At 38.1% G+C, this 12,400-nt stretch overlaps 1 protein-coding gene across 1 annotated transcript in view; it reads right to left on the bottom strand.

The window, feature by feature from the left end:
• adam10a (ADAM metallopeptidase domain 10a) overlaps positions 1 to 12,152 on the bottom strand; it is a 29,182-nt gene extending 17,030 nt beyond the window's left edge. The window contains exons 1-2 of the mRNA XM_067485718.1: positions 11,923 to 12,152; positions 6,036 to 6,186 (exon numbers count right to left, since the gene is read on the bottom strand). Of these exons, the coding sequence (XP_067341819.1) occupies positions 6,036 to 6,186; positions 11,923 to 11,974 (203 nt within the window). The 5' untranslated portion in view covers positions 11,975 to 12,152. The remainder of the gene's footprint in view (positions 1 to 6,035; positions 6,187 to 11,922) is intronic.
• Between the last annotated feature and the right edge of the window lie 248 nt (positions 12,153 to 12,400).

Genomic DNA, 12,400 nt, shown 5'->3' with positions numbered 1-12,400 from the left:
AGAGCTGTGGCAACTACAGAGGAATAAAGCTGATGAGTCACACAATGAAGTTGTGGGAAAGAGTAGTGGAAGCTCGGCTAAGGGCAGAGGTGAACATTTGTGAGCAGCAATATGGTTTCATGCCTAGAAAGAGTACAACAGATGCAGTATTTGCTTTGAGGACGCTGATGGAGAAGTACAGAGAGGGTCATAGGGAGTTGCATTGTGTCTTCGTAGATTTAGAAAAAGCGTATGACAGGGTGCCGAGAGAGGAGCTGTGGTATTGTATGAGGACGTCTGGAGTGGCAGAGAAGTATGTTAGAGTGGTGCAGGACATGTATGAGAGCTGTAAGACAGTGGTGAGGTGTGCTGTAGGTGTGACAGAGGAGTTCAAGGTGGAGGTGGGTCTGCATCAAGGATCGGCTTTGAGCCCCTTCTTGTTTGCTCTGGTGATGGACAGAGTGACAGATGAGGTTAGACAAGAATCTCCCTGGACTATGATGTTTGCAGATGACATTGTTATTTGTAGTGAGAGCAGGGAGCAGGTGGAGGAAAATCTAGAGAAGTGGAGGTCTGCTCTGGAAAACAGAGGAATGAAGCTTAGCCGCAGCAAGACAGAATACATGTGTGTGAATGAGAGGGACCCAGGTGGAATGGTGAGGTTACAGGGAGCAGAGGTGAAGAAGGTGCAGGACTTTAAGTATTTAGGGTCAACGGTTCAGAGCAACGGTGAGTGTGGAAAAGAGGTGAAGAGGCGAGTGCAGGCAGGTTGGAACGGGTGGAGAAAAGTGTCAGGTGTGTTGTGTGATAAAAGAGTATCAGCGAGAATGAAAGGAAAGGTGTTCAAGACGGTGGTGAGACCAGCAATGTTGTTCGGCTTAGAGACTGTTGCACTGAAGAAAAGACAGGAGGCAGAGCTGGAGGTTGCAGAGCTTAAGATGTTGAGGTTCTCTTTGGGAGTGACGAGGATGGACAGGATCAGGAATGAGTACATCAGAGGGACAGCTCATGTTAGATGTTTTGGAGATAAAGTCAGAGAGGCCAGATTGAGGTGGTTTGGACATGTTCAGAGGAGAAACTGTGAATATATCGGTAGAAGGATGCTGAGGTTGGAGCTGCCAGGCAGGAGGTCTAGAGGAAGACCAAAGAGGAGATTTATGGATGTAGTGAGGGAGGACATGAAGTTAGTTGGTGTGAGTGAAGAGGATGCAGAGGACAGAGTTAGATGGAGGCACATGATTCGCTGTGGCGACCCCTGAAAGGGAGCAGCCGAAAGGAAAAGAAGAAGACTCCAATACTTTAGCTCACATGAAAAATAGGTGGGTTCAAACAAAAGGTGCTATCAGGCAGGTAAATGGTAAATCTACCTATTGGTACTCAAAGCACTTTACACTGCTTCTCATTCACCAATTCGCACTCACACACACACACACACACACACACCCTGATGGGGGAGTTGCTGTGCAGCTGGCAAACGCTCACCAGGTTACACCACAGTCGCCCCACCAGGTCCAGCTCCAGATGTAAATACCTGGAAATAAAAACTGAAATGTTGATCTCTTGTCTACTATTTATCTTTTGATGTCAAACCCAATGATGTTTTCAGTCTACAGCAAAAATAAAGGATCTCGCCTCACTGCTCCAATACTTTTGAAGGGGAGTGTACATACTTACTAATATCTATTGACAACCAACGGCTTCTAAAATTATAACCATCTACTAGTCTGTTATTCAGTTTTACCTCTGAAGAAGGCAAACAAGAATTATGTTACTTCATTCCATATATACAATTTACATTTATTATAAAACATGTACGCAACATAAGAATGCATTTCATTCTCCCAAATACACACAAATAGATTGCTAACACACACACACACACACACACACACACACACACACACACACACACACGTGTTCTTCCAAATGTATGATGTCTTGCAGCTTATTTCAGTCTCAAACCAGTCTCTCCTTATATCTGTTGTCATACTTAGCCATAGCCATAGCAGCAGTCTGATTATATGGGATATTTCTATTATTCAAAGTTACTAGTAGGGTGGACTGTAGGTTCTTTCTGCTTTCAAATGAGAAATAAGCTCCTCTTCTGTAGTATCTAGTTAGAACTTTTTTCAATATGAGATTCTGAATATATGTTATCAATTCCATTTCCATTTTAAGCACAGATAGGACTGAACATCAATGGTTTGTGCTTATGTAAAATACAGAGAATTATTTAAATTAAATAGGAAGGTCTGCAGAGAAGCAGAAACATCAAAGCCCCACAAAACAGCTGATCAACAGTATAAAGGCCTTGGACAGATCTACAAAGACAGCAGCATAGTGTTACAAAGATAGGTGTATTTGATAGAAATAGCTACAATGAATGGGGTCTAATAACACTTTATTTATTAGGCCCATCTTCACCGATATAAATGCAGTCTACAAAAACATCTGTCAGTTGGCACCACAAATTCTAAATCTGATATTTTTTCGGAATCTTATAATATAATCACACAGTTTAATCAACACATCTGTATATAAGCTTCACTGCTAAACATTATTGCTTTCATTAAGGGAGGATTCATTGCAAGATTGATGTTTCGGACTGCAATGAGTGTATGACACAGTCCTTTCTACTTTTACGGCAGCTCTCTTTGTTAAGAAACCCACCACAGAGCAAACCATCTGCCTTGCCTTGTTCTATCATCTGATCCAGCCACAAATACTCATGTGAGCGGACTGAAACAAAAAGGCTTTTCTCTTGTTACAAACCTCTTCAGTGACTCACAGCCGTAGCTTGGCTTTTGACAGAATGGAGAATCTGTGCCTATGTTTGTACTACACACACTTGAATGATTTTAGCAAGACAACCAAAAATACCTCTAGCTTGGTTTTATAGACAGATAAATAAATACATAAATAAAGTATAATGTAAAAAACACCAAAACATTTTCAATTTCACTTATTTACTATTTACTTGCTCTACAAGTTAGTTATTTCTTCTTAAGACACAGCACTGCAATCAGACATTGAAAATGATGTATAATGCTATGCATAAATACCCTTTTCAGAGGGAAGAAATGACAGGAAAACGCACAGGAAAAGGATCTTTTTGACACCGACCTGATAAGCCACAACAGATAACGTGTGCTGGCTGATAAAGCAATGCTCCTGGGGTAAATTAATGTTACACCATTCAGAAAAAAAAAACAAATTTGAAAGAGTAAAACAAATAACCTGATAGATGAGAGCGACACAGACAACAACAAAGACATTTCCCGGGGAAAAAACAGCCACAGATCTTCGCAAAGATTGCAAGACAGTGGATTGAAATATACTTTACTACGCTTGAGCGTGTTTCATGTATATGTTTGTGTGTATTTGAGTCTGTATGGCTACCAAAGAGATGTCGTTTGTGCACAAACATTTATTGTAGAGGAGTTAAGACAAGCCTGCTAGTCCACATTTTCTACATGTATGCGTTGAAACTCTACGCAGTCCTAAGCTCAGGTCTAATAAATGAAATGCAACATGTCTCAGGAAGACCTTGTGAAAACCCTGAACTATACTTTTGGCTTGTTTGACTCTAAAAAAAAAAAGAAAGAAAAAGTAATTTTCTTTATTCTCTCTTTATATATAAAGATCTTTAAAATCTTTTACTTTTTATGTCATACTTGATCAACATGCCAGTACATAATCCTCCAATCTTTCCAAATACACTTTGTACTAGGAATAAATATTTTACAGGAAAAACACACACAAAATCAAACCCCCCCCCCCCCCCCCAAAAAAAAAACAAAAAAACAAAAAACAAAAAACAACAACCAAGAAGCAAGATAAAACCCATTTTAAACCTCTGCAAAACCAGACAGTGCTGTTGATAACAATAGCTTCCTTTATGAAAACATCTGTGGTAAAGTTCTTACAATCACTGTTAGGCAGTTGTTGTGAAAGGCCAGTAGCAGTTACTGTTCTTTTATTTTCTTGTTTCAGCATTTCAAGCTATTTACTTTGCAAATGTTTGCTCATACACACTTTCTACTGCAGCCTGCTGTTAATTTGAGAAAAATTCATCTGATGTAAATCTGACAACTTGGCCTGGATCAGAGCTCAACTCAAATTACAGGTTATTCAAAAGAGTAAAGAGAGACTCCATTGGCAGAGGTAAATAAAATGGGAAAGGAAAGGATTTAATTACATCTTGCTACAATGTGTTAAATAACCACAATTTTGCTATTAGTTCTCCTGATGCTCTTTTACATATAAAACCCAATCAACTCATGATCACTGTTGTACCCTAACATGTTAGTCAATTCAAATTGGTTACAGTTAATTTGGTTTTCACTGACGGTAATTTTAAAAGCCCTAGCTGATGTGTATGCATTTGTTTTTTATTTAATTGAGCTGTCACACCTTTCTTGTCTAATACACAGAAAACAACAGGTAATTTCTCAAAAGGCTCTGGTTTTTAATTCAAATTTCACGTTTCCAGCATTGTTATTTATTTTATTCCTATGACAATTTTAATGCAAATATAGATATACAGTACATTCAGAAAGATTTCAAACCCCCCTTTACTTTTTTCAATTTTGCTATGTCACTGCTTGATATACAGTAATTTAGACTTCTATTGTTTTTCTCATTAATCTGCACCATAATGACAAAGAGACAACAGGATTTTAGAAATATTTTCCAATGAATTAAAAAGGAAAGTATTCTATAGATCATTGCTGAGATGTTTTTGCATATTGACTGTAAATTAAACTGATTGGATTTGATTTAGAAAGACATACACCTTACTATAGAAGGCCTTACAGCCGACAATGGAAACTAACTGTATGTGAGCAAAAGACAAAAGGTCAAATAAACTGCCTGTAGAGCTCAGAAACAGGATTATTAGCAAGGCTTCAAAAAAACTTCTGCTGCATGGCAGGTTCCCAGGAGCATAGTGCCTTCTTATCATTTTTAAATGGAAAGTGTGGCACAGCCAGGACTTCTCCAAGAGCTGGTTCCCGGCCAAACTAAAGAATCGGAGGTGAAGGGTCTTAGTAAGAGGCGACCAAGAACCTGATGGTCACTCTGATTGAGCTCCTGAGTTTCCGTGTGAAGATGGTTGGATGGTTGCAGAATGGCAACCATCACTGCAGCCCTCCACCAATCAGCGCTTTATGGCATAGTGGCTAGACGGAAGCATCTCCACAATGCAAAGCACACTCTCACGCTGTAAGGAACAAATTTCCTGGTCTGATGAAACCAAGATTGAACTGTGTGGCCTCAATCCTAAATGTTATGTCTGGAGGAAACCAAGCACGGTTCATCACTTGCCCACTGCTATCCTAAAAGAGAAGCATGATGGTGGCAGCATCATGCTGTGGGGGTGTATTTGAGCAGTAGTGACTGGGAGACTAGTCAGGGTTGAGGGAAAGCTGAATAGAGTAATGTACAGAAATATCCTCAATGAAACCCTTTTACAAAGCAATCAGGACCTCAGACTGGGATGAAGATTCACTTTCCATCTTGACACCAATCCTAAGATCACACCGCAAAGACAACACAGGGGTTGGCTTAGGGACAACTCTGTGAATGTCCTAGAGTGACTTAGTCAAGAGTGTGATGTGAACCCTAATCAAGATCTCTGGAGAGACCTGAAAATGGCTGTCTGAATATTTATGTACATGTAATAATTCAAATTTCACTTTAATAGATTTACAGACATTTTTAAAACTCAGTTTTCACTTTGTCATTATGGGGTACTGAGTGTGGATTAATGAGGGGAAAAAAAAGATTAAATCATATTAGCTACATGCTGCAACATAACAAAAGTGGAAAAAGTAAAAGGGGTCTACAAAACTTTATTAATGTACTAATATACACATCAATAACAAAACACTGATATTAGATGACTTTAAAAATAAACAGCATTTATTTAAAAAAATTTTTTTAAGAAATATAAAGATTTAAAGAAATGTAAGCAGCATAGTGGCCTGTTAATTTGGAATACACAGAAAGAGTGGATAAGTGAAAACAAGCATGTATGACTGAAATTGAAAACTAACCTTCCATGCGCGTGGAAGTCCAGATGGACTGTCTTGTCTTGAGAAGACAGTGCCCTCTTGGCTCTCTGGTGACTGTTGTGCAGGGCTTCTGTGTCATATGATAAACCTTCATAATGGCGAATATATTTGTTCAAGGGATTCTCAAACTGACCTGAAAGACAGTATAGGAAAACCACATTTTATTGGCTGCTTTATGGCTTTTTGAGTATTTATCAATCTTTTACAGAATATGATTGACACAACATATAGCTACTATGGCTTCCTTCCCTAAACAAAAAAATACAGATTTCTAATGAAAAATTGTATTTCTGTTTTGTCTAAGGGTGTGGTGATGCGTCAATGTAATCCATTACAAAAATAATATGTCCGTGGATCTAGTTTTTAAGGTGTTAGAGATTGAATATATACATATTTGTGCTCTGAAATTTCAAGATGCCACTGAAATTGGCAAATATGAAAATAAACCCTAGGGAGCACTTCTTCTCTCTGAGTCTAAGTGAGGACAGAGATTAGCCAAGTGTCCCTGTCTGCGGTAAAGAGAGAGCAGACAGCTCAGGTAAAGTCAAAGTTACTCCTAAACTCGACCGTACAACATCAGTGATTGTTCGAGTACCGGGGTAAAAACACACCGCTAATTACTAATCTATAAGAGAAATGATCCAAACACTCGTTAAATAATCAGAAATGTGAAGAAAAGCAATTTCAGCTCTGCCCATAGTTTCCCACCCACCGTCATCTGTGCACCACTACAAGCTTGTTGGTTAATCGCTAAGTGTTACGAACACGTTTGTTTACATCCACCTAAAGCTGGAAGTTAGAAAAAGAAAACAGAAAAGACCAAGTGTGCAACAGATTCCACTGGACAATGAGACACAACACTCCTAACCCAGGCAGGACCCTGTGGCAGCTAAATTAATTATCTTATGCTAGTATACTAATTGAAAAATTAAAAATTAGCTCAATAGGAAAATAATCTATAGATTAATTGTCAAAAAAACATAAAAAATACCCGCAGGTGCAGCCCTAATTTTCTCATGTCTTAATCGCTTTACTTTTATTAGCAGCTAATGCACTGATAAACTCCTAGAGCACCTCATTGTGCACATTTCATCAGAGCATGTGTGACAGTAGTCAGCTCTCCTATACACCCTATGAAATAATCATGTGAACAATACCTATCTTTAAAAAGATAAATAAAAACAACCAACACACCAATGTGCCATTTGCAGAACTGACTTTTTGACACATCATAGGATTTCAAAAAGTCAAAGGGCCTGTGTAGGTAGGTCAGGAAAATAGAGATGAATCTACAATAGTGGCCAGCTGTAGCACAACCAGTCTCTCAATAGCCATGCTTAACAGGCTTATTCAGCTTATTGATGTAACCCCCCCAGAGGTAATCCTGCCAGTTTTGATAGTGGCACATTGTCTTTGTTCTTTTCACAAAGACAAAGAAAGTGGGCAGTTTAAAGCACAAGTCCGAGCACATGATGCACATCAGGTGACCAAGGTTCTCTTTCAGTAGTACTGTACAGTGTGTCATTGTGCGAACTCAGTGCCTGAATAGGCTGCAGGCTGTTTAAATGCTAATCTACATTCCAAGGCAACAAAGAATGCTACTAACTAAATATCACAGGTTTGGGATTCAAAAAAGGAAAAGTCTTATATGAGCTACAAAAACAGACTTTGGAAAACACATCATTAACCAGGGGTTCATTTGAAAAGTTTGAACAAACAGTGAAATTTAAGCTTTTGCAGGGAAAGACAAACACACATTAGGAGAAGCCTCAAACTGGTCCAAAGGAATCATGTATAATGTGCTCGACCTTACCTTGCTACTTATTATTACACAGCACTATTTTGTTTACTATATAGCTTCCATGTAGGAGACTGTATCAAGTTGTCGCTAGTAGAAACCTGTCTAAGTATGCAGCAAGAACATATGGCAGAAAAAAAACATCATGGGCTTAGAGATGAAACCATGGTGCAGTGCCAGATTGGCCTTTCCAGCAGGACACATCTATCTCATTAATATATAATAATTTGACAACATGGCTGTTTTGTCAACAGATGGTTGCTTGTATAATAATTTAGTAGTACTTATAACATTTCTGGGACATCATATTATTTATGCTCACATTTTAAAAGACTGTATAGCAACTACAGTTTAATGTATTGTTCTGTAGTTGTGTAGTTTTGACAGGGCAACCTTTGTGCCTGTCCCAGACCAGGATTAAAAATAAATAAATAAATAAATGGGAGTGTTGCGGCAGGAAGGCCATCCGGCATAAAAACACGTGCCTAATCAATGTGCTGGGGCGACCCCTGAAGCGACAAGCCGAAACCCATTGTTTGTTTTTCTAGTTGTGTAGTTTTAAAGGCATGCTCGCCTGCCCGTTGTTATCAGGGCTGCTAAAATAACCCATTTGTTTAAGCATGAAAACATCATATCCTGGTTTCAGAATATGAATCCTTGCTGAGTAGCACCAAAAAAAAGCAACTCACATATATCACACCTTTAGTCTATACACATAGTACACAGTACATAGTTGTTTCTCGTAAAAACAAAAAAAGTGATCGTGAACCTACACAATGTAATGCTGCTTTGTGTGCCAAGGTGAAAATCTGTCACTATAGGCAGGAGGAGAAAATGCTTTTTTGTTTAGTTTTTAGTTTTTTTTTGCCCCATTGTTATAACTAATTAGAAGATGGAAAAGTGAAATCTACGAAAAGGTTAAGAGGGCAGAGAAATGAAAATTATTTAAAATGTCAAAGTTACACCTGAACAATTAGAGACCTAAATTAGAAACAGGATGTATTTGTGTTACTGTGTAGCATATACACCTAAACCTCACATCCTGAATCAGACACATCTCTCCTCTCACCTCTTTAAACAATCTGCAATCATACACATTATATCTGAAAACCATGATGCTTGTGACATATTGTTTAGATAAATTATAAATATTGTTTTTTTTTAAAAAAACATTAAGTTATTATCATCTATTGAATTTATATATTTTAAAAATTGTAAATAGAGCCTAGATCAAAATTAGGCTTATCTGTTTTTGATACACAAAATCACACTGTTAATTTTTACAATTGTTCCAATTAATTGTTTGATTTAGGAACTACTAAACTACTAGAAAACATTATCATTGCCTGACAATAAAATAACAATCCTGCCTTTTTTATGCCTCAATAGATTATCTGAAGTAATCGCTGAAATTTCTTCACTGTAGAAATTTCACTGTAAAAGCGACGTCATCATGACTTCAGTGAAATCTCGTGTGGCCTCAAGTGCAAGTCTTATAGGTAACAGCTCTGAACACAACGTGTCTGAACCTCGCACTACAAACTGCGCTGGATGAAAGCAGGTTGGCAAACATGACACATCCGAAACCCCACAACTCAGGGCAATAAAAATGTCTTTACGAAATGCTGCATATCACATTGTACTGGAAATTACTGTCAGAGAGTCAGCTGCATCCTGCAAGCATAACATTGGACTAGGGAAGTCATAACTAAACTTTGTGCAAGATTACCCAAGAAAAACAGTATTCATGCTGCTATGATAGATGACCTGCTTTATCTGAAAACGTCAAATTCCACGGAAAGAAACTATGACTAAACATGTAAAATTAACCATTAGTCACAAAGTGTGGTTTTGTGCAATTAACTAAACTGACTGGTGTGAGAACATATTTTGTCTCACCTTTCCTATCGTCCCATATGCACATTAGTGCAGCTTAAGCAGTGGGTCTTGGCAATAGATGTATGTAAGGAAAAGCAGAGAAAAGGGAAAGCTTTCCCACAGGGATGATGTTGTTGCAATCTGCCTGAAACATTTTACAACGTGTTAAACTTACTAAATGACTTTCCTGAGAAACATACAAAAGTGTAAGCACTATCAAACATACCTGAGACGGGCTACAAATATTGGCTTTTTGTAAGCAGATGTCTAAAAATCACAATCATTATGAGCACTCAACACAAAATGTCGAATTTTAGCAACAAAAGCTAAAATAATCAAATGTAATCCATCACTTAACTCTAAACCTTAGAGCAGTTTTATGTGTAAGTCACCAAGCCTATATTCAACAAGGTTTTATTGACTACAAAGCAAAACTTGACCATAAGTGTAAAAATTCAAATATAACAGCAACCCAGCTTTGTGCCAGTTTTTAAACAGATACTAATACACTCTAGTCGGTTTTCCGGCACTGGTTTTGCATAGTTTCTGTTCACTTTTAAGTGACTTGTGCATTCAAGTTCAAAATCTTAGCAGCATCTTATAACACATCTCACTAACATCTGTGTTTTCAATAGTTATAAAAGTTTAATCATTTAGTTGCTGCATTTAAACTCATTCTTATTATTATATTGTTGTTTTTGTTTGATTAGTATTTGCCAATATCCATTCCTGCAAACATTTCAAACTAGCACTATCTATAACTGTATAAAATTTGGATCTGTCAGCAATAAGGATCTTTTCATTTGGCTGTGGAAGCCGTACCTTGATGATAAATTAAATTGCTTGCATGTTCATTATTACACATTAATCGGGGTTTGCTTTGCTTGTTTGACCAACCGTGACTGGCTGAGAACTGGAAGTTATGATTGCAACAACATTTGCTGAAATTATGGCAAGCTCTTGTCTACATCATGTGTGGCACCACTTAGACATGTTAAATAATATCTTTGCTAAGCATTAGACACCTCTATGCAAGTTTCTTTAGAGTGTGTTACTCGTCTGTGGTTAGAGCAGGAACATGTTTTAAGCTGTGTAACTGTGTTTTTCCATTTCGCTGATGTAAACAATGTCACTGAACCAGATAAGGTTCCTGCCAGGGTCATTACAAGTCAGCAGTGGAACATTTTAAGCGGTGGTAAGGAACCAAGTACATTTACACAAGTACTGCACTTTATAAGTACTTTACTTTAGTATTCCCGTGTTATGTTACCTTTAGCTTTTCTCCACTAAGGTTCAGAGGGAATATTGTACCTCGTTATAAAAAATATATATAAACTATGTACCTATATATTATCACACATTACCATGGAATGGGCAACCTGTAATCACTGGTACACACCCTTGTAAATGAATAATGCCTAGAGATGCCATCTGCAGTTTTCTTAGTGAAGCACCTGTACTTTTAGAGATTTTTCTGCTAAATACTAGATTTTAAATACTAGATTACAAGATTTTGTTTAGTCGAGTAAATGCAGGTGTGTGTGTGTGTGTGTGTGTGTGTGTGTGTGTGTGTGTGTGTGTGTGTGTGTGTGTGTATATATATATATATATATATATATATATATATATATATATATATATATATATATATATATATATATATATATATATATATATATATTCTAAACAGATCTGGTTGGTGGAATAGCTGTGGAGCGTATCATGTAACGCTGACTAAACTGAGGTGGTGCTGTAAGCAGCTATCTTAAGTTTGTAAACGAAAACAACGGTAACATTTCTCTTTGATCCGCGTTCATTTCATACTGTAGTTCTAGCGTCAAACTGTCGACGCTGTGCTCTTTTAGCTACATGCTCGCTGTTCAAATGTGTTTGAAAACGTTAACGCTGTAGCGTCAACTAACTTGCCCACTCGTGAACTGTCCCCAAAAAACACGCGCCGTTTTACCGTCAATGCACTTAACGTGTAAAAGGCCCGACGTAATTGAGCTGCCATCCAGGGAAAACGGGCGGGTTAGCGAATTAAACTCAGCTTACACTAACGTACAGTTAACGTTAGCTGGCTAGCTTAGCAAGTTAAGACAGCCACAGTGAAACTGCCTGATCCGATTAGCGCTAGTTTCACTGACGTCCACTGAACACTTTCTTTCCCCTGTGAATCCATGGCTAACTTACCTGTAATGTCTTGAAGGCAGCAAAACATGAATAGTAGTTTAAGAAATACCATATCGAAATTGTCTGTAAGCCAAAACAAAAAACCAAAAAAGCTAAGCCGCGATACGAGTGTTCGCTTCTTGTTTCGTTTTGTTTCACTTAAACATATAGACGCCCTTCCTACTTAGCTGGCTTCCATCACGAACACCGGCTCTGCCTGTCTCCACCAGCTCCAAGCCACAGAAACGCAGACAGATAGACCAACGGACGGGAACCTCCTCCCTTCCGGCGTGCTGAGCCAAGAGACACTAGACACACCCATTGCATTGTAGTTCAACTGGGACCTGGAAAAAAACGGATCCAAATCACTTTTGAACTACGGTCCACATTGACACACGGTTGAAGAAATATTGCGCAGTAAAAGACTCAACTTTCGGGAACTAATTTGTAGTATGTACGTCGTTTTCTTCAGCAAATTAGGACTTTCGGCTTTGCCATG

Source organism: Channa argus, chromosome 2 (assembly GCF_033026475.1).
Source record: "Channa argus isolate prfri chromosome 2, Channa argus male v1.0, whole genome shotgun sequence".
NCBI classification, from domain to species: domain Eukaryota; kingdom Metazoa; phylum Chordata; class Actinopteri; order Anabantiformes; family Channidae; genus Channa; species Channa argus.
Note: the sequence above shows the minus strand (reverse complement) of the source record. Positions and strands in the feature narration are given on the sequence as shown.